Genomic DNA, 23,695 nt, shown 5'->3' with positions numbered 1-23,695 from the left:
TCCCCCCTCCACATTAAAACTCACACCCTGCCCCATTTAATGACTCCCAGGTCACATTAGCCAATCAACATACTGTCTCTGCTGCCACCGAATTCAATCATTCCTCTCCAGATGCCAGCAACTTGTCCTTGATCTCTGGTGAAAGAATGTTGTTGTGGCTATACTCCTTTTGCTACTCTCCCATTCCCACAGCCTGCCCATCCCATGCTGTGGCAGCCCAGAATCTGAATCAAGATGAATCCGAGGCTGAAAGCACAGAGAAGTCATTCAGAAAATTTCATTGTTGATTAGGACTGCAACTGCAACTCAATTATTCCCTGTTCTGCTTTGATGTCCTAACCATTGCTATATGCTGTCAATTGAATGTTTAGAAATTGATTCCAGTATATTGCAAGTAAAACAATAGTAAGAACTGCTTATAATATTATGCTTCACCAATTACTATTGCCTCTCTTAGGCCTTATTACTAAAAGGACTCTTCAACTTAGATTTTCTGGAAGTAAATTCTGCATGATTAACATTTTATCTTAGGCTGTCTTTATCCTATAGCAGCTGATTTTTATCAGTTTTCACTTGAGTCTGTCTTTTAATTTAGAAGTTGGATATGCAAATTATTTTGAATTTGACACAGATTGTTACAACATTATTCAGAGTAGTCCAATATTATTCTAACAATGCCAGGAGGACAAGCATTCCTTTTTCAAATTTGGAATCATTGTCATTGTAAGCCATTCAGTAATTTCCAACCCTTGGCCATGTCCCTCTGTTTCACATCACCTCCTTCATATTTGCCATGGTCATCCCAGTGTCATTCTTATAATGTGTAGCCAGCAGATACTAAGGCAGCCCCCTTCTCTTTTTTCTACTGATCACTCCTAGCATGATTTATTTTTTGAGTAGGTCAGCTTGCATGACATGACCAAAGTATGATAGCCTCTGTCTGGCGATCTTGGCTTCAAGTTATATTTTTAGTGAAGTTCAGTCTAGGACTTCTTTATTATTTTTGCAGTCCATGACATGCGTAATAATTGCCTCTAGCACTACAGTTTAAAGGCATCCACCTTATCTGCCTTTTTCAGAGCCCAAGTTTTGCGAGCATAAGTAGCAATTTGAAAAAATATTACATTAACTAATATGCATTGGATTGTGAGTCTCATGTCTCTACTCTTCCAGATGTTATTCATGTCAAACATTGCAGTTCTTTCAAGTGGCTATATGCCTTTTGATCTCAGGGCTGCAGTAACCATTTTGATTTATTTTAGAGGCTAGGAAGATGAATTCCTTTACTGTTTTGATAGTCTCATTGTCAATCTGCACTTTGACCTGTGTGTTCCCCTCAATTATCATTTTCTTTGTTTTCTTGATGTTAAGGTACACTCCAAAATTTTCACTTTCATCTTTGACTCTCAGGATTAACCGCTGCAGATCCTCCCTGTTTTCCGCAGCAATGTTGAATCATATGCATATAGAAGATTGTTGATATTCCTACCATTAGATTCCTCCAAGTATGCATTTATCATAACTATCTCTGTGTACATGTTGAACAGTATAAGTGACAGGATGCAACCTTGCCAAATGCCTTTTTTAAAATTCAGAACCATTTTGTGTCTCCGTGTTCCGTTCTTACATCCAGAGTACAATGATTGGATGAGCTGGATGTGGTGTGGTGATATTCCCAGTTTTTTGAGGCAGTTCTAGAGCTTGTCATGATCAACACAGTTGAAGGCTTCTGTCTAGTCAATGAAGCACATGTAGAAGTATTTTTGGCATTCCTTTGTTTTTTCCATCATCCAGTGGAGACTGACAATATGATCACACTAACCCTAACCCTTTCCGAAATCTTGCTTACACATCAGGCAGTTCTCTGTTGGCAATTGGATTCAAATGTTGCTGGTGTACCTTCAAGAGAGTTTTACTCACGTAAGATATCAAGTAAGAATGATTCAGTAGTTCGAACAGTCTTTTGTATCAGCTTTCTTTGGTATTGGGATAAATATTGATCTTTTCCATTTTTTTGGCCACTGACCAGACTTCCATATGCTTTGGCAAAGCACTGTCAGTATTTTTGTTGGCAGTGGTCTCAGCAATTCTGCAAGAATTCCATCAAATCTTGGGGCTTTGTGGTTAGGCAACTGGTTGAATGTCCACATTGCTTCCTCCTCCAGAATATCTGCTTCCATTTCTAGTAGATCAGCTTTTCCACTTATGGCTTGACCTTGTTTCATTTGTGTAAAGTTATTCTGCTTATTCTCGCCATCTTTCTCTGATTGCTTGTTGGTCATGCAATTCCTGTCCATCATGTCCTATGACCATAGTCTTTCTTGCCACAAAGTGATTTATGGCCTTCACATAACTGAAATACCTCTTGTATGACCCTTCATTGCTGTTTCCTCCAATTTCTTACATTGCTCAGCCTAGTACTTTGCTGTGTCTTTTTTTGCCTCTCTCTGGAATTTTGCCTTTAATCTTCACATTTCTTCCCTGTCATCCAGGTTTTTGTTTTCCTCCTCTCTTCTACAGTCTCCATTGTCACTTCCGATATCCATCTGGCTAATTTAGTTGATTTCTTGTATGTAATATGTTTTGGGATACTTCAGGAAGTGTTGTTTCTGTTTCCTTCCATAGCTTATCTGTTGTCTTTCTGTGATGTTGAGCAATTCAAATCATTTCTCAACTTCAGGTGCACATGCTGAGAGAATCTTCTCAATGTCAAATTTCTGAATAATGGGTATTGGTTCAAATTTGGAATACTTTTGGTAAAATTGTAGAAGCTGGAAGCCAAAGTGTGGAATTTCAAATTTACACCACTTCAAATTTTGCACACTACTATTCCTGACAATTTATATTCAGCATGTTATCTATTCCCTGATCATATTAATTTTCTCTTTAGGAGGTTTTAGGTAAGTTCTTAACTATAGGAAGGGAAGAATCTTTAGTCAACTGGACATAAAATAGACTCAGGGAATTTTTAAAAACATTTTGTATTAAAAAAGTATTTCTCAAAATATTTAGTTTAGAAGAGGACAAAAAAAAAACCACATGCAGAAGAAATTATCTTTTCATTTAGGTGCCTTAAGGGAACATTTGATATATTAATTATTCAGAATAGAAAGAATTATCATATCATTTTTTCCATCTGTGGAAATAAAGCATGACAGGTATACAGGAGGTCCTATATGTGGGGAATATGAATAACAAATGAACACAATTTATGTTGTGTGTCCAGTGAAAGGAGATGGATGAGATTGAAACGTCTTAGATAAAAGTGGATTACAATATTTTTTAAGAAAAAGATTATCACTTTTAGAACTCTCCAGGTTTGAAAAAATCATTTGATCAGTTTACATTCTGTCTGCCCTTAGACTATAGGACTAAGTTGTTGTTTAGAAGTACAATGTCAAATCAAGATCTAACAGTCTATATCTGACAGATCAGAGCTCCACGTGTGAACTAGTTTTAACTTTTAATTCCTTGCTTTCAAAAATATTCACAGTGATAACTTCCATATAAAGTTGGTACATGATTTTAAATATGCATCATATCATCTCTGAGTGAAATCATCAGTTAAGGCAAACCTATGGTTCTTGTTTTGAACATAATAATAATTCACATTTCTCTTGATTCAATTCCTTAAATGATTTTTACTTACTTCTATTTTCCCTGTTATAATGCAGCCCAGCGCTAAGTTTTGCATACCCTCCCACACCAGTATCCCTCCAGCAGATGCATCAACAGATCATCAGTCGACAGCAAAGTCTTGGTTCAGCCTTTGGGCATAGTCCTCCACTCATCCATCCTGCTCCAACCTTTCCTACACAGAGGCCTATTCCTGGCATCTCTAATATCTTGAATCCTGTTCAGGTCAGCTCAGGTCCTTCAGAGGCTGCACAGGTAAGGGAATGTAAGGAAAGATTTTTGCACCATACTGACTTGTCCACAGTAGTGATTAATCATCACAGCTCTTAGAACAGATTTGTTAACGATTACCTTGGGGCTGCAATGTATGCAGTCTTTTATTATAAATTACCTAGAGTATATCATGCTTTTGAATTGATGGAGTGTTTTCCATCCCTTATAAATATTTCAATAACTTCCAGATTCAGTATATAGGAACTTACAGTTTCAGAATGTTCAGGCAAAGGACATTTGAACAGCAAAGGGACACAATTTATACCCCACTGATGAACGTAAAAGGTAAAAATCTCTCTGAATGTTGAATCAAAGATTAGGACCAAAGACGCCCACGAAGACTTTCTAAGTGTTAAGAGACAGCAATTTCTCTTTTCCTTTTATACTTCATGCTACACAGAATACTAAGCTAGGGAATTCTCAAATTTCCAAGAGTACAATTTGAAAATTTCAAGAGCCTATGTTAAGTAGAAAAGAAGCAGACAATTTGAAAAAACATAGTGTGTGTCAATATAATAATTCCCAAATTAATGGACATGATATTCCATCCTCTCTGGAAGGATAAAGCTGTGTTAGGCAAATTTGTAAGATTCTGCTGTCTTCAGCCCATTTCATTCAATGATCCTATGTTAATTCATTGCAGTTCATGACCATCCTAAACTAAGCGACTTTAAAACTATAATAATATAATCCAAAACATATACTGAATAAACTAACTCTGCTCAGTCTTTGTTTAAGGAAATGTATGTCTATCTGTTTCTAGTAGAAGATAGCAAAATGTGTCCTTCAGGTAAAAGGCAAGGAGAAAGAGTTTATTTCATTTTTAAAAAAGTAAATAATAAAACATGTAAAATATCATCCAGGCAGATATACATGGTCTACAGTAATAAAGTAATAAACATCTTAGATAAACAGTTTATCCTTTTTTCTTGTGTTGAGCTGGTTTGTCACTGAGTTCAGAAAAGTTTCAGACATGAGGGTTTATTTTCTTATATAATAATTTATATAAAGAAATTATAGAAATTATTATATAACATTCAATCAGGATGTTTTCTGTCTAAGTAAAAGCATTACTGGGAAATTATAATTTTGAAAATGGAAGATAAATCAAGAACATTATCACAATCATAGAAATCTGAATTTTGTGAACTTCGGTAAAGTTTCTTTAAATATTCTAGATGTATTGTATTTTAATTCAAAGTCTACTTATATCTTTTGGATATAAATATGTACTTCAGAGTAAGCCCACAAGTGAGTCTGCAGTGAGCAGCACAGGGGACCCAATGCATAACAAGCGTTCCAAGATAAAACCAGACGATGACCTCCCCAGCCCAGGAGCTGGAAGCATGCAGGTAAATTATGCTTTTATCAGTTGTAGGAAGAGGGCACATTTTGCCTTAATTGTTTTTGTGAGTAATCTTTGCCAAAGCGAATACTCTCTATCTACTAATACTACTAGTTTTTGCATAACATTTAACAGTGGCAGTTATTGGTTGTTTGGAAAAACTGAGTCCTGTAAAGGCTGTCTCAAAACCCCAAGTTGCTGTTGACTCCTACCAAATTTTAATAGTATCATTGCTGAAAATGAGGGGAGCAATCTTTCATTAGATTGAAGCTTGAAATACCTAAAAAGGATAATGTATGTCCTGAAATTTTTTTTTTAAATTGCATCCTCAGTTTCTCTCCATAACATCTGAAAAACCAAGCCCATGTCCACAAACATGATATTCCTCCTTCTTTGCACCTCCTTGTTTGCATATATGTTGCCCCTCCCGCCTCCCCCTCCCGTAAAAAGACAGAAAACAAGGTTCTAGAAAGCAATGGTCATGAATTTCTGTGGTCATGAATTTGTTCATAAATCTACCTCTGCATAGGTGTTGTTTAGGAATCACTTCAGAGGTGGTATTCAGCAGGTTCTGACCAGTTCTGGAGAACCGGCAGCGGAAATTTTGAGTAGTTCGGAGAACTGGCCAATCCCACCTCTGACTGGCCCTGCCCCCCATCTATTCTCTGCCTCCCAAATCCCAGCTGATTGTTCGGGTCTTCTTTTGTTGCCCTGCACAGGAGAACGGAGCTGGAAAGTAGGTTAATGGGGGTGGGGTGGGGAGGGAATAGGATTTTGCAGTAACCTTCCTCTGCCATGCCCACCAAGCAATGCCATGCACACCAAGCCACACCCACAGAACCGGTAGTAAAAAAAATTGAATCCCACCACTGAATCACTTCATGAAATTATCATTTTTATTCTGAGACATTAACATTTGCTTTAAATAGCAGTTCCAGTGGTAATAAAATTGATCAATTGAGATATCATGAACAGTTGCTGAGGACAGATTGCACAAAGATAACTTAAAAGCTGTGGCTAAGGAGCTGGACTCCTTTTCTGAACAGTTTCTTCATATCATGCCGCATAGCCAATACTGTTTTATATTTAAAACAGTTTCTTTTGTATAACAACAGATGGATCTAAATGTATTGCTGTTTTACAGTCCTGTTAGCAAAGCTTTAAAACTTTATCAAAGAAGTCTTAACCTGAACAAGAAGACAAATCTGTAACAAACTTTCTAATTTTTATTTTATTTTTTTCAAAGTTGAGAAATTTCACATGGTTTGGAAGAAAGATTAAGGATTATAGACAAGTATTTTAAAATGTACCTTTTTCTTTTTTTAAGTCCCAATAACAGCTTGGTTATTTTACAATAATACTAGAAACATTGAATAAGTTAAGACCTAAGTGTTTGTTTGTTCATCTGCTTCCTCACTTCCGTGGCCCTGACAGGAACCACCGGAAGAAATGACCTCAGTAAAGGAGGAAGGGGAGAAAGATGAAAGCAAGCAAGAACCTGAAGTGGTCTATGAGACGAACTGCCATTGGGAAGGCTGTTCACGAGAGTTTGACATGCAGGAGCAACTAGTGCATGTAAGTTAATGGCATTCAGGAGCCGGCTTTGAAAACTATCTGACCTTTTCTAAAGGGTCAGGCTCTCTGACCCTTTGCTGAGTCAAGTTTCTTTGCAAATCACATTGCTGACTAGAGGCAGCTTATGGATTTCTGTGAATAAAGCAAAACTCCAAGCTATACTGTTTGACCTGTTCAGTCAGCTAAAGCTTAGTGTAAAATTCAATAAAGTCTTCAATAGAGAGTGTAATGGCTCTGATCCTGTAAGCCATAAAATACTATTTTGAATCATAGACTTTGATAGTTATTGAAAACGAATAAGCTGGGCATGAGTTGTTATTAACTTTTTTGCCAAGCTTGTTGCCTCTAGTCTCTTCAAATTGGCCTGCAACAATAGAAACAAGAGATGGAGATTTTTCCCCTACAACTCTAGGATATTTGATGCACTTAATATATCAAACTTTTATTATTTTAACAAGGCGAAATAAATTAATTTGGAAAATTAAAATATATTGTTTTGGGGGCATTCCATAACATTCCATCTCTGGGGAGAAAGTACAGCATGTAACTTCAAAATGGTTTCCATAGATAGTAAGTACCTATAGTAATTTTGAATGATAAAAGATGAATACATGATTGGAAAATTATGATGTTTTGGTTTGCACTCAGTATACTCCCAGTCAGTCTCTATATCCAAATCAGAACGAATGAATATGCCACTCAGTTCATGTAGCAAACACTGTAGCTTGATAGGTATTTATTAAACATTAGTAAATATAAAATGATTAATTGAAAAAAAGGGGATAAAGTTATGACAAACCTGCAAGTCATGAAAAAGCTGAAAGAAATGAACCATATACAGGAAATAAAAAGGGCAAAGGATTTAATGTCAAAAATCTGCATTGTCAAAATCTATCAAAATGCACTTTTTCCAGAACCACTGAAAGTTCATTACTGTAGGTAATTAACAGAAAAAATCCCAAATGAGATATTTGTTTTTTTCCAGCTTTAACTCCTTTGTATATACAAAAGTAGCAAAATTTAAGTGGAAATTAGGACATCAGATGATTCCTCCTCTCTTCTATACCATGAAGGAAACAATTGATGGATGGAAGTGATATGTTTAAGATTTATCTTTTCATAAGATTACACAAGTATTTTTTCATGCACAATGATTCTTTCAGTGTCAGAAATAGTTTACTAGGCAATGGCATCAATTGGACATCAGTGTTGTGATCCACCAGCAGCCTCTGGAGAAGGCAGCAGTGGGAAAGAACAAAGGCCAGTCCGGGAGTCTGGGAAGGACTCAGACAAGGGTCCTGCGTCCAATACAGAGATGGGGCCAGGGCCATCTGGGAGTTATGTGCTGACTCCAGAGCTTCCAGAATCTGACAGCAGCGAGGTAGAGAAACAAGGGGAGCCTGTTCCCATTGCATGTGTGCATGTATGCGCAGAGCTGCCAGAAGGCAAGAGCAGTTAAGACAAAACGGATGACTCAGGAGTAAGGCTTGGAGGTGATTGCTGCTCCCATAAGATATAAAGGAAGTGCAAAGGGACAGGAACCTTTGCAGAAAGCAATATTGTTCACTCTGTTCGGATTAAACCTTGAAGCTCTGAGTAGACTGTGTATTTGTTTGGCTTTTTACAATTAATTTGACAATTTAGTTGCTGGCAGCAATTTAAAGGAGATAAAGGTGGGTGCTTATCTCGAGAGACTGTTTGGGACTCATTACGGGCTGGGAATGAACATAATTCCCAGCATTGAACTAAAAAAAGAGTTATTTGGACTAAGCGTTTGCTTAATTACGGTCTCAGGAAGCCTTGGTCAGAACAATCAGTTTTACTTATTTCCTTTTTTCCATGTCCTTCTTGTAATACCATTTAAAATATACATATTTCATATTGCGTTTGGACTGCTTTGGGTCTGCAATTCTTGAACATGCCATGTTGCTCTCAGTTCTAACGTGGTTGGAATTGTTTTTTATTTTATTTTGAATTCCGTCAATAGTTTGTAGAGCTACACAAATTTCCTGCATGCTTGTTCTTGATAGTCCTTGGCTATTGTCCATTCTTTTAGAAATTGTTGAAAGTTACAATGGGGTTAGAAAAATGGACTAGTTCCTGAAGTTCTGGCCATTGCAGAAATCCCATGATCATTCGATTAAAATCTGTGTATTTGTGTGCTCAAGTCTGTGATTGCAACATCACAGGTAGCCATGGTCACATAAACATTATTTGTAACATTCGTTCCAGCTTTCCAAAGTCACTGGGGAAACCTGCTGGGAAGGTTGCAAATCACTCAAGTAAATTGCTCCTGCTTTTTCTTTACTCCCCCACCCATGTACAGCCTCCAGAGGCCATCCCTGACTTTCCATATTTCACATGTGGCCTGAATCACTTCCCAGAAGCTCCCCAACCCTCCCACAGCTTGTGTGCAGCCTATGCTGGCACTCCCTAGATTTTTCCTAGCCTCCTGTGAGACCTTGCTAGCCCTCCCAGCCACCTTGACTCATATGCAGCCTGCACTATTTTTCTCACTATTTTTCTCTCCAAACCTCCAATCATCCCCTCACTCCTGACTGGGTTTCTTTTCTCTTTCCACTTAGCAACTATGCATCTTGGGAATATAGCATAAACCAACACTATATTGTACAACCATATCACTTAGTGATAGGCAACCTCAATTGCTGTTATAATCCAAAGAGTACTAGATTCAGCCTTTACAGATGATAGAGCTATGATAGTTTACTTATTACTGCACTACATAATAGATATGCTTCCATATAAAGACACGTGTGCTGTAGTTGATTTCTTACATCCCCAGACTAATTTGAATCTCTGTATCTAGTACTATAAGTTTTAGATTATTATTTACAAGCAGTCTTAAATTAAACTTTAAATATCTGCCTCATCATGTTAACTGCTTATTAACAAGTATGTTGGCTCACGGATCTTTTTATTCAGCAGACCATCTACATTGGCTATACCCTAATTGCAGCTTTCACACAGTTGCCCTATGTTATTCATTATTTGTCAACTTACTTAAGTTTCCTCCTTTGTTTAGGTATCCAATTTTCATGGGTCTAATTAAGTTGATTTGTCATGATTTTGAGCTCTGAGGCCAAGAAAGTAGGATGCCACACATCCACTAGAATCACAATCCCTTTATCCCAGCACAGAATCTCAACACAGAGTGAGTTTATGAGTCTCCACCTTCCAGCTGATTATGAAGGGCCAGAGCTCCCTGCCCCTCTCCAGCTGCTCCTGATTGCCAGCAATCACTCTCTGCATCTTCAGCATTCACGTGTTGCTTCCTGCTTGCTGCTCCGCCATCCTGTGCTGGACTCGGCCTCTGTTGTTCTACCATGCAACCTCTCCCCATGAGTCCTTCTACCATTCCTTTTGTGACAGGCCCTCCCAAGTGACAGGTTTTTTTTGCCCCCTAGGGCAGTGTGGCTAACCTTTTTGGGCTCCTGTGCCGAAAATTGCGCGTGCGCCAGCATCCAGAAGGCAATGTGCACGGGCCCTCCCATGCCACATGCATGTGCGATCCCCCCCCACCACCCCTTACCTGCACTGTGCATGCACATGCCTCCCAGCTGCTTTTCAGCCCATTTGAGGCCTTTTTCAGCCTCCCAAAGGCTCGAGGGAAGCCTCTGCAGCCTTTGGAGGCCGAAAAATGGGTCCATTTCATCACTTCCGGTATTTCCGGAAATACTGAAAATCAGCTGGGAGGCGCACGCATGTGCAGTGCAGGTAAGTTTGGCTGGGGCATGTGTGCCCGCACAAATGGCTCTGCGTGCCATAAGTTCGTCATCACAGCCCTAGGGCTTTCCCTCACCCATCTGTGGCAACCCCAAGACAGTGCACAGGAATTTTCGACTGTCGCTGTTTTGGAGGTTGACAGGAAACTCCTCTCTATCAGGGGGATGAATCTATAAAACAGCAAACAAGCACATGCAAGGATTAGTGAGCAAGTGGTCAGAGTTCTTCTTCTGTATTCATTCTTGGTTTTGGGGGATGCTCTCAGTGAAACCTAGCAATCAAGCACACGGATCTTACATCCCTACTCCACAACCAAGAGGCCTCTGACAATGGGTATCCCTTCCACTGGACCAAATATTGCGGTTTGCCCTTCTGCAAGTGGGAATCCAAAATCTGGTCTACTTATAATTTATAGAGTCTTCCCCCCTCCCCACTGCGATGGGTCCGGGCTCAGGCCACGGTATGGGCCAGACATCTGGCATTTCCATGGGTTTTAGCAAGCTACTGTGGAAAACCAGATGTATCTTTCCCAATAGAAGAGGGAGCTTCAACTCTACCGTAACCAGATTAATTACTCTCATTATGGGAAAGGAGCCCAGGAATTTTGGTCTTAGTTTTCGACAGGGCACCCTCAACTTCAGATATTTGGTGGAGAGATACACTTTCTCCTCCACTTGGAAGGGCTTTTGCAGGGCTTGTTTCTTGTTGTCCTGGATTTTCTAGGTTTCAGCCGCTTTCCTTAATGATGTTTTCACTTCACCCCACACCCCTTGCAAGGTCCACTTGCAATCCACTCAGCCAAGATAATGGATAAGGTAGCCTCTTGAGGATATTCAGGAATCAGGACAAATTTCACCCCATTTACTACCCTGAAGGCCTGTACTGCTATGCACAACATTGTTGTATGCCACTTCTACAAATGGCAGCAGTTCTGTTCAGTTGGTTTGCTGGTAGTTGATGTAGCATCTTAAATACTGCTCTACCATAGCATTGGTTCGTTCCACCGCCCCATTGGTATTCAGATAGAAAGCCAGGCTAAGGCCCTGGGAATACCCAATTATTCAGATAAATTCCCTCCAGAACTTGGCTGTAAATATGATATAATCCTCCACAGAATGCAATGGAGGCAGTAGATGTGAGTGAGGAACAGCTTCACCTGTTTATGTGCCAATGGCAGGCCTAGGCACACTATGAAATGGACTTGCTTCAAAAATAAATCAGTGACTGTCCATATAACTTTATTCCTGTTGCTCTCTGGGAGCTCCACGATAAAGTCCATGGCTATATCCTTCCAGGGCTGAGTTGGGTCAACCATGGGTTAAAGGAACCCAGAAGGTTTCCCTGGTCACTTTTTCATGGTGGCGCAGATTGGACAGCTCTTGATGTAGCTTTCTATGTCCTTTTTCATCTGTGGCCACCAGATGGTGTGGCCACATCATCTGTGACCAGGTGTAGTTTTTTTAGGAACCCAAAGTGTCCGGCCTCTCTAACGTCATGGCACCTATGCAGCACTTGCATCCTCAGTTTGCGGGATATGTACAACTTGTTGCCTTTCCATGCCAATCTCTCCCTCTGGGTCAACAGTTGTTGGTGCTCCAGGAATCAGGGGTCAGTCAGCAAATCTGCCTTCTGGGAGCCAGTCAGCTTATCTGCACTTTCTCCTGACAGTTGTGCCGGTTCCTGGCTGGTACAGTAGTAACCTGAACAGCCTTTTGAGGAGGAGGAATGATGGCATGGACCACCTCCTCTTGACTGCTGTTGTACTGAGGCATCTGCGAAAGGGCATCTGCCAGGAAATTCCTACCCCCAGGAATATACTTCAGGATGAACAAAAAACATTTGAAGTATTGTGCCCACCAAACTTGTTTGGGTGACAGTCTTTGCGGGGTCTGAAGGGCCTTGAGGTTTTTAACCTCGAAAGGCATTTTGCTCCCGTCCATAAAGTGTCACCATATCATCAGTGCACAATGGACTGGAAAGGCCTCTTTCTCCCAAATTGCCCACCATCTTTCAGTGTCAGAGAGCTGCTGGGAGGTATAGGTGCAAGGTTGTGATTCGCCGCATTCATTGGTTTGGATAAGAACAGCCCCCATTGTCATATCGCTGTCATTAGCCTAAATCACAAAGGGTTGCTCTTGATCCAAGTGTTTGAGGACTGGCTTCTTGGCGAACAAGGCCTTTAGAGTTTCGAAGGCCTACTGCATTCCATCATCCATTGGAGAAGCTGGTTAGGTCGGGGCTTGGTTTCTGAATGCTTGGTTTTCAAAACATCAGTTATTGGCAGGGCTATTCTAGCAAACAAGGGGATGAACTGTCTATAAAAATTAGCGAAACCTAAGAAACCATGCAGTTGCTTGTGCATCTTGGGCACCTGCCACTCCAGGACAGCCTGTAGCCTCATCAGATCTATATCCACCCCAGTGCTGGACATGTGATACCCCAGGTAGTCCAGATGGGTCTGGTGGAATTCTACAGGTTCGCTGCCAACAGTTTTTGTAAGACCTGCTGCATCAAGTGTATGTGCTGGTCCATCGTCTTGGTATAGATGAGAATGTCATCTAGATACATGAGCACCCCCTTATACAACACCTTGTTATGCAACACCTCGTTAATGAGCTGCATGAACACAGCAGGAACCCCCTGTAATCCGAATGGCATCCCCCTAGACTGATAACTCCCAGTAGACAGCTGAATGCAGTTTTCCATTCATCTCCCCCTTTAATTCTGATCCTGTAGTATGTCTCCCACAGGTCAAGCTTAGTAAAGACTTTTCCTCTAGCCAAGTGGGCTAACGGATCCTTCTTGAGGGGGAGAGATTCTCCTTTAACAATATGGGAGCTGCAATCCAGGATCAGGCATACTGGATGAACCCCTAGCCAGGTTTTTGTCAATGTAACATTGCAGCTCCTCTATCTCTCGGGCTGTCATCTAGTACATTTTGGGCTTACATATTTTCACCCCTGGGAGGATCTCAATGGGGTGATCAGTGGGGTGATGAAGCAGGACATTGCATTCCCCCTCGCTGACCACATTGGCCAGGTCCTCATATACTTGGGGAAAGGAGGGGTTTCCTGCAGCCTGGATCCTTGTGTACTCCACACAGTTGGAAGTCGCCCTTCCCTCCGGGTCTATTCGTGATGAAGGGGTCAGGGCCCAATGCCAATTCTCATCTTCCAGTATCATCCTCCCACCAAGTCATGGGACCTCATTTGTCCAACCAAGCCAAACCCAGGATCACCAGCTTGGTCATCTTAGGTACAATGATAAAGCAGATCATCTCCCAATGTTGGGCCCTTTCCCCTTCAGCCCTCTGAGCTCTGGTCACATTTTCAAAGTGGTCCTGCAGTGTCTCCAGGAACAGGCTGGCATCCCCAACTCTTGGGCATGCTCACTGTGGAGGTCTGCCACCCATCAATGGCCTCTCCCTCGAATGCTGCCATCACCACTTCGACCGTGGCCCATTGGGTGGGTTAAAAATGGACTTGGTGGTCCATCTGGCTGGACACCTGGCTCAGGAACAGAGTTAATCTGTCAGGATTCCCATCAAAGGTGGTTTTCAAAAGTGGTGGCTCTAAGGCCAGAGGGTGGGGTTGTCAAAACCCCATAGGCTACCCAGGACTCTGATTAGGACCCCTAGGTCTTGCCTGCTGCTTGCCTGAGTGGCCGTGGTCTTAGCTACGGGGACTGACTGTCCGCCAACCTTGTGGTTTCTTCTGGAACTGCTCCTGTTTGGCTTTTTGGCTCCACCAGGGAGGACCCCTGCACTGCTTCCCTTACTTGCTGGGGCTCTTGGGACTGGCTATAGCCCTCATCCAGGCAGAGCTTGGGACTAGTTAAACAGAACTGGGTAGACAGGACCAAAATCATTTGGCTGACCTCACCTGCCAGATTGCCAAGGTGTTAAAACTGCAGTACCACAAGGAAAGAACTTAGTTAAGGCTTTTGAAGTAGGACAGCTGAAGGACGAGACACTGGCTGAGTTTTTAAATAGAATAAAGGAATGTTTAAATAAATATTCTGGTCTTTCTCCTGAGACACCAGCATATGATTCTTTGATGAAAGTATAGTTTGTAATGAAGGCATGGCCCTGATATTCAGGAAAAATTCCAGAAGATAGAAGACTGGGCTAATACAGAAATAACAATTTTGTTAAAAGAAACTCAAAAGGTTATGCTAATAGAGATGATGCTAAGAACAGACGGAAAAGCCAAATGATGATGTCAGTGTTCAAGGCGGTTACTAAGCCTGAGAATAAAATGGAGGGAGTTGGTAGAGGTAGAAAGGTTGGAGCGCCATCTACTGGGGATAGGTGGAAACGCCCTGGACAAGATAGAGGATATACTCCCTGGAACAAAGTGAATAAGATGAATGGAGGAAGCAAAAAGTGTTTTGCTTGTGGAAAGGAGGGGCATTTTGCTAGAAATTGTCCGCACAAAGTAAAAGCACATTTAAGAGAATATGGTATGGATTGGTTGCCAGATTTTACCTGGTTGAAATATGTATTCATTTGTATAATTATTATTGTTATAATTGGTTTTATTTCATGTATCTGTATTCAGTGTATGCCTGTATGTAAGTATGTTAAATGTTGTAAGGTAACCAAACCAGAGAAAAGGAACATGGAAGGGAAGAGGTTAAGCCAACCGGAAGTTTGACTTATGTTAAGAGAGATAAGTGATAATTCACAGGTCTAAGATGATGAAATAGGAAAGGGAGAATTGTGATATGTAAAATTACATATTAAGGATTATACCTGTGAAAATAAGAAAACGTAAGTAACGCCATATTTATCCTATCAATGACCTATGACAATATTACTAGAATATTATTGGAATATTAAGTAATGATTATATAAATAGTTTATTAATCACAAAAACAAGATTGTTTTGTACCCTGGAACATGTCAAATTGCTGGCAGGTCACAGACCTGGCAGTACACACTGTTTAATGTGTTATTGTATGCTAACTTTTAGAAATGCTGGTGTTATTACCAGTATCTTAGAATAGACAATCTGCCAAACAGGAGAGAGAATACTCCATAAGATATGGAGTTATCTGGAAATTAGATAAGTGAATGGGTGTGATTACTGGAAAATTGCGCAATAAGTAGGAAACAGGATAAGATGATGTTAATAGAATCTTGTATGAGGAAGTGTATAAAAATCTCCATGCCTATGGGAGGGGTCTCCAATCTCTCTCATTTGAGGGAGAAGGGGTCCTGGCCTTTGGAATGCTAAATAAAACAGCTCTTTATCATTCCTGGTCTCCTGTTACTTTTTTATTTTATCACATGGCCTCTTCAAACCACTCCTGTAGCTGCTCCATCATCTTACTTCCTGGAGCAGGTGAGTAGCTCCAATCCCCATTTCATCACTGTCCATCAGCCTCCATTCGGCCACCATGTCAAATGAGCACCAGAAAAGCTTGGGGTTGGTAGTGGGGCCCCACTTCCGGCAGCTGATGATGAGCTGCGCCACCATTCTCCTGCGGCCACTAACGCCTGCCCTGCTCCCACTGCAGACTCTTCCTGGGCCATCTGCACATTGGCTTGCCCCTCATGCTCCCTGGGGCACACGTCCAGCTGAGCATCTCCCACATCCTGCTCTGGCATGGATGTTTTCCACCACCACTCCAGGATCTGCCTCTTTCTCTGCCCCTTTAGCCATTACCATGATGCTCCCCTGACCCATAGAAAAGCAAAAGTGGATGAGTTTGGAATGCTTGCTTACTGTCATGGTTCCGAGCTCTGAAGGAAGTAGGATGCCACACATCCATCAGAGTCACAATCCCTTTATTCCAGCACAGAATTTCAGCACAGAGTGAGTCTAAGCAAGCACTACGAGCCTCTGCTTTCCAGTTGATTATGAAGGGCCAGAGTTCCCTGCTCCTCTGTAGCTGCTCCTAAACACCAGCAATCACTCTCTGCATCTTTGGCATTCACATGTTGCTTCCTGCTTGCTGCTTCACCATCCTGTTCTGGACTTGGCTTATGTTGCTCCACCCCAGGACCTCTCCCTGTGAGTCTCTATACCATTCTTTTTGTGACAGGTCCTCCCGAGCGACAGGGCTTTTCCCCCCCTAGGGCTTTCTTCATATTGAACTTTGAAGAAACGGGATAGGAAGAATATCAATGCTTCTGAACATTGGTGTTTGAGAAGACTCCTGAGAATACCATGGACAGGCCACAAAACAAACAAATGGATCATGATATAAATCAACCCAGAGTTTGCACTCAAGACACAAATGTCCAGGCTCAAATTATCCTACTTTGGATGCATTATATGAAAAGCTATCTCTGGAAAGACTCTAATGCTGGGAAAGGTAGAAGGGAAGAAGATTATCAGTAGCAAAATGAATGAGTCAGTTATAGCAATGGTGAGTACATCATTGGAAGAGCTGAAGAATCAAATTAAGAGGCAAATCATCATAGAGAAAATTTAGCTATGCGGTTGCTAAGTACTAAGAAAGATTTGATGACATATCATCATCATTATCATCAGAGATCTGTACTGCTCCCATCCTTTTGATTTTCCGCAAGATATTAGTAAACTTTGGTTGGGGTGGCAGTGGATTGGTGGATTGTTCTGTTTTTTGTTCTGTCTTCCCTTCAGCTGTACTCTTCTTCTTCTGTGCTATAAATTGTTTCCTTTTTAACTTTTTAATTGTAAGTCACCCAAAATCACTGTAAAATCAAATGACTTTGAAATTGAAATAATGTAGGTAAAATATTTACATTTTTAAAAAATAGTCTAATGTGACAAATTTAATACTCAACAAAGCAGGGGTCCCAGGATTTACGATGCTACTAATTTACCATCTGTAATTTTAAAAAGTTATTTATTCCAATATCAGTGGGCTCTCAGAAGAGTAAAATTGTGTTGTTAGTTTTTCCAACATTAGCTCAAAATTGCAGCAACTTGACTATCTGTTAATTTCTTATTTCAAAGTGACAGCTGAAAAAATATTAAAAAACTAAAGTGAAAAAAGGAGTATAAGAATTTCTATTAATGTTTATTGTATTGGATATATTAATAGATAGTATTTTCAGAAATTCTGAATTTCACTTTCTTGTGTAGATTTTAAAGATTCGTGTTAAAAATCTTTAGCAAACCGTGTGAAGTAAATTGACAAAACCACAGTGCTGCTTGTATCGTGCAACTTAGCTCCTTTTATGATAAATTGTCCAGTGAAAATATTTCTAGTACTCTTTTAAGAACTATAAATATTTGAAAAGCTTTACTCAGATTTAGAGTAAATGAGTAAATAAAAGGAATGTACAACTATAGAATCAAATTCAAGGCCATTACAGAAACTATATAGTTATTTCTAAGAATTCTGTATTCATTTATTTGGCCATGTAAACTCAAAGACGATGACAGTTTAAAAAAAAGAGTTTCTTTACTATATGACTCCATATTTTGTTGAGAATAGTATTATTACTCTACTCCTTAAAGCAGTAGGACAATTCTGGGAAAAGACACAATGGATAAACTGCTTCTTGCTTTCAAATCTGAAATGCAGCACAAATTTTTAAATGTATTATACAAGCCTAAAGAAAAAAGCATGTGTCAAATCAACATTAACCCTGTAGGTTCCAGCAATTTGCTTCAGGGGAAATATTACTCAAAATGAAGTATGCAGTTTTAAATACTCTTGAATCCTCTGTTTATTATTTATGTAATAAATAATGAGCCTTGGTGGCGCAGTGGTTAGAGTGCAGTACTGCAGACTACTTCTGCTGACTGCCAGCTGATTGGATTTTGGCAGTTCAAATCCCACCAGGCTCAAGGTTGACTCAGCCTTCCATCCTTCTGTAGTAGGTAAAATGAGGACCCAGATTGTTGGGGGCAATATGCTGACTCTGTAAACTGCTTAGAGAGGGCTGTAAAGCACTGTGAAGCAGTATATAAGTCTAAGTGCTATTGCTATTACTAATCACATAGTTGTTAGCTTCCGTTGGAATTTGTAGAAATTTCAACAATAAACTACTTTACTCACAGTTTGTTGAGAAAGGATGTATTTATTATAATCTGTTTCTTCCAACCCAGCAACAATCTGTGAATCCGAATTAAGCCAGTGCTGAGAGCATCTGCCTCTCAGAGCTTTTTATTAACCAGTTCCACCCCTTTCTACTAACTAACATCCGCCCTTCCCATTAATCCTGCTCACCTCCACCCCGCAATGCTAAATGCAGCTAACTTACCGATGCTAATCACGCCCGCCACATTCCATCCTACATATCCAATTACTTTCCCCCTCATTCCATTTCATAGTCATCTATTGTGCAAACACACAGCAACAACAAGACGAAATTCTGATCGGCTTAAAAATCAAAAAACAAACAAAACTCCGATACCATTCTTCATCAGCTGTTTTGTTCCATCATGCTGTGCCAAGCCACTCTGTAAAGGAGTAGCAAAAACCCCCACCAGTTCCTGCCTGTAATGGGATGTCAGTTTCACGGACATCTAGCAAGTTTGGCAACAACAGGAGCAATGGACCCCATCTTTTCCAGGTTAACATGTCGGGCTTCCCATCACGGAACTGGTCGGCAGGACCTTTGAAGCCCCCTATACCATGGTTCTTTCTGTAACAGACTAACATTATTATCACATATACATTTGATTTCATTCCTCCCACCCGCTTTCGTGGAGTACTTTGTATGGAATTTCATCATAAACGGGATGTGGACACATCAGTATGTGATATCCATGATGCATCTGCTAGTGAAAAACCTGTCCACTGAACTAGCTATTGTAACTGTCCACGTCAACAACGGGAATCAAGTATTTCATCAATTTTGTAATGATCATCCATAATGGGTCCTGAGGATTTTACCCTAGGTTCTTGTCTGGTCATATAAGCTGGTTTCAGGAGACTGATATGAAATACAGGGTGAACTCTTTTAAAACGTGAAGGAAGTCGAAGACCTACAGTAACTGGATTAATAATTCGTACTACCGGGAATAGTCCTATATATTTTGGTCCTAGTTTTTTACTGGCCAGGCCTAGTTGTATGTATTTAGTTGATAAATATATCCAGTCTCCAATGTTATATTGTATTTGCGTGGATCATTTCTTATCTGCCTGAGCTTTATATGCTTCCTGTGCTTTTTTCAATGCAAGTTGGACAGAGTCCTATTGTTTTTTTATATTATTTGCCCATGTAGTAGCAGTTTCTGATTCTTGTTTTTTTCCTTTATGAGGCCATTCTCATATAGGTACAAATTCCATACCACTCACTATTTGGAAAGGGGAATATCCAGTGCTGCTATGTGTAGTATTGTTATACGCTATCTCAGCATATGGTAGTAGGTCTACCCAATTACTTTGTTGATAATTGACATAACAATGGAGGTACTGTTCAATAGTGGCATTAGCTCTTTTAGCAGCTCCATTAGTAGCTGGATGATAAGCTGTACTTAATCCTTGTGTAGATCCAATCAGATGTATAAACTCTCACCAGAATTTTGATGTGAACTGTACTCCCCTATCCGATATAATTTTCCGAGGCACTCCATGTAACCGGTATATATGTTGTATAAACAAGTCTGCCAATTTTCTAGTGGATGATATTCTTTTACATGGAATGAAATGCGCCTGTTTGGAGAATAGATCAATAACAGTCCATATAACCGTATATCCGTGATTATCTGGCAAATCGACTATGAAATCCATACCAATGTCTTGCCAGGGTTTCATTGGTTCAGACACAGGTTGTAGTAAACCTGCTGGTTTTCCAAGTTTTACTTTATTGATTACACAAATAGGATAGGATTTTACATAATTTTCTATATTCGATTTCATACCTGGCCACCAAAATTGTCGTTTTGCTAACTGTAGTGTTTTTAGAAACCCGTAATGTCCCGCTTGTCGAACATCATGACGTTTTAACACTATTGATCTTCAAACGTTCGGCACATATATCTTAACTCCTCTCCATGCGATACCATCTTTCATCTCTACCTGATTTTTATTGTTTGTTAGCCAGTGATCTTCCTTTAAGATTGTAGGTAAATCAGTTGCAAGTATGGTTGTTCGTAATAATTCAACTCGATCAATCATTGGTATGAGTGGTTGAACTATACTTTCACGTATACTATTATATTGAGGAAGTCGTGATAAAGCTTCCGCCATAAAGATTTTCCCTGATGGAACATATTTCAACTTAAAGTTGAATCTTTTAAAAAATAATGCCCAGGGAACTTGCTTTGATGACAACCAACATGGATTTTGTAGTGCTTCTAGGTTTTTATGATCAGTCCACACCTCAAACGGCTGTGAACTTCCCTCTAACAGATGTCTCCAGGTGAGTAATGACCAACGAACTGCAAATGCTTCCTTCTCCCAAATTGCCCAATTGCGTTCAGCTGGACTAAACTTCCGAGAAGTATACGCACATGGTTGTAATTTACCCTCTACATTCTTTTGTACCAATACAGCTCCCACAGCTACATAACTGGCATCCGCCTGGATGATGAATGGTAGGTTTGCATCCGGGTGTTTCAATTCTGGCTCTTGTGCAAACAGAATTTTTAGGTTATAAAACGCTATTTGGCATTTGTTTGTCCATGGTAAAACTGTACTTGGTTTTGGATTTTTAACACCAATAAATTTGGTTCATAATAAATCTGTTAATGGCATAGCGATATCGGCAAAACATGGTATAAACTGTCTATAAAAGTTTGCAAACCCCAAGAAGCTTTGCAATTTTTCCTTGTCCTCGGAGCATGCCATTTTAACACAGTTTCTACTTTCTTGGGGTCCATTTTAATTCCTTGTTTGGAAATACAATAGCCTAGATAGTCCAGTTGTTTAGTGTGAAATTCACATTTTGATAATTTCACATAAAGATGAGTGTCCAGTAGTTTTTTTGAGTACTTGTCTCACTAGTTGAATGTGTTCTTGTTCAGAATTAGAGTAAATTAAAATGTCATCTAAGTAAACTAAAACACCTCTATACAAATGTTCATGTAACACCTCATTTATCAGTTGCATGAAGATGGCTGGAGCTCCTTGCAATCCAAATGGCATTATGTTATAATGATAACTACTGAGGGGACAATTAAACATTGTTTTCCATTCATCTCCTTGCCGAATTCTTACTCTACAATAAGTCTCTCGTAAGTCAAGTTTAGTGAATATTCGTCCTTTTGCTAAAGCAGCTAGCAAATCTTTCATTAATGGATACAATGGCTCTATGCAAATGGCATTTAAACCTCGATAGTCAACACATAGACGTAATCCACCATCTTTTTTTTTCCTGGAACAACACAGGCGCTGCCATATGAGATCTACCTGGGGTTATAAATCCCCTTTTTAAATTTTTTTCAATGTACTTTCCCATTTCTTCTAATTCTTTTTTAGACGTTGAATATATTCATGGTTTGGGTAATGGTGCTCCTGGAATCAATTCTATACCACAATCCGTAGCCCGATGGGGTGGTAAACAATCAGTGCCATCTTTCTTAAACACTTCTGCCAAATCTTCATACTCAATTGGGTAGGATCGGGGTGGGTCTATTGATTCCTCCCAGTATTCACCCATTACCATTTTGATATATTTTATGGGTTGCTGGAACTCCACCCAGCATAGACCCATTCACCTGTTCAAACTTAATAGGGACACCCAATTTAATAACCCTTACATTTAACTTATAACCGCTTTAGTTATCAAACACCTTGTGCACCCGGAATCTATTAATGCCCCCACCTTGATTCCCTGATCAGTTCGTATATGCCATAACCAAACAGGTATAATAAAAGGATGAATAGGCTTACTCACCATTGGGTCATCAGGTACCTCGCTTTTCATTTTCACCCGCTGTAGTAGATGGCATGTTCGATCTGTCTTCTGCAGTTTGAATGTCTGGCAGATGGACTGTTATTCCTCTCGCTTTGTCATGATCATGCCATTCTTGTCTACCAGTTTTGGTTCTAGTCGAATCCGCACCAGCTCTGGGATCTTTGGCCACTGTCAGGGGTGGTATAGGACATTCCATGGCTCGATGTCCCAGTCTGTTACATCGAAAACACTTCAATGTTCCCCTTCCACTTTGCATTGGGATTAATTTGGGTTGAGGCTTTATCACTGAGCCCATAGTTTTACGCGGTTGTACTAATCCTTCAAACCTTGCCCTCAAACGATGTAGTCCGTCATCTAGTTCTATTGCCACCCTATACCAATCAGTTAGTGTGGTATGAGGCCCCCTATAAAGATAAGCTTGATTTAATTTAGGGTCCATCCCTTCTTTGAAGAGATGTATTGACAACTTTCCGGCAGTATGGGGAGTTTACCACTTACTCGTCGAAAGTCATTCACATATTATTGAGCCGTCCTCCCTTTTTGTTTTATGGCCAACAGGTCTTCTTCTGCCCGTATATCTGCTGTCGTGTCTTCAAACTGGGTCCTCAATGCATCTAAAAATCACCCTATATCTCCCAATTCTTCTGCCCTATGGCTATATAAATCAGCTGCCCATTCATAAGCTTCTCCTGTTAGTATTCCGGTCACGGCAACTACCATAGACCAATTTGAATGGTAACACTGGCCATATAAATCAAAATGATTCAAAACTTGACCCAAAAATACCGCTACTTTATTGGCATTGCCATCAAAAGTGGCTGCTAAGGGAGGGGGCCCCCACCTCCCTTGTGTTTGTCCTTCCCAATATGCCCCATACTCCCTGTCTGGTCTTTCTAATAGACTAGGTCTCATGGAATATCTATCATCTAGTCTTCTAGAATGTAAGTCCGACCTTTCCAAGCCTCTCCCAACTTCGGATTCCTGTAACACTAAAGGACTAGATGTACATAAAGGGTCCCTCCCAGAGTGCAATGCTTGTTTATGGACCAATGTCCTCCTATCCCTTGGCTCCTTCAAAGCCACCTCCCCAAACTGATTCCGTAGCATGTCTAATGTTTCACTGCCTGGGACTGCCCACTGGCTTTCCTCTGACCCAGGCCATCGCTTAATTCTCCAGTTAGTCATTCAGTCCTTCCGTTGAGGTTCTTGCTCTTCTTCCCCCTTTGGAATATGGCTAGGTTCAGTCAATCGCACTTTGGTTAATTTCAGCTTTACAAACGGTTGTGATGACAATGGCATGGGTTCCTTCTTCTCCC

General features: G+C 40.4%; 1 protein-coding gene across 4 annotated transcripts in view; it reads left to right on the top strand.

The window, feature by feature from the left end:
- Window positions 1-23,695, top strand: part of GLI3 (GLI family zinc finger 3) — a 438,979-nt gene that overhangs the window by 349,125 nt on the left and 66,159 nt on the right. For all 4 annotated transcript variants that reach the window (XM_087946735.1, XM_087946734.1, XM_087946736.1 and 1 more), the window contains 3 exons: window positions 3,675-3,891; window positions 5,148-5,261; window positions 6,689-6,829. In XM_087946735.1, the coding sequence (XP_087802861.1) occupies window positions 3,675-3,891; window positions 5,148-5,261; window positions 6,689-6,829 (472 nt within the window). The remainder of the gene's footprint in view (window positions 1-3,674; window positions 3,892-5,147; window positions 5,262-6,688; window positions 6,830-23,695) is intronic.

Source organism: Notechis scutatus, chromosome Z (genome assembly GCF_049901735.1).
Source record: "Notechis scutatus isolate UNSWTSFEM ecotype Mainland chromosome Z, rNotScu1.2, whole genome shotgun sequence".
Classification (NCBI taxonomy): Eukaryota; Metazoa; Chordata; class Lepidosauria; order Squamata; family Elapidae; genus Notechis; species Notechis scutatus.
This window is presented reverse-complemented; position numbering and strand designations above follow the sequence as displayed.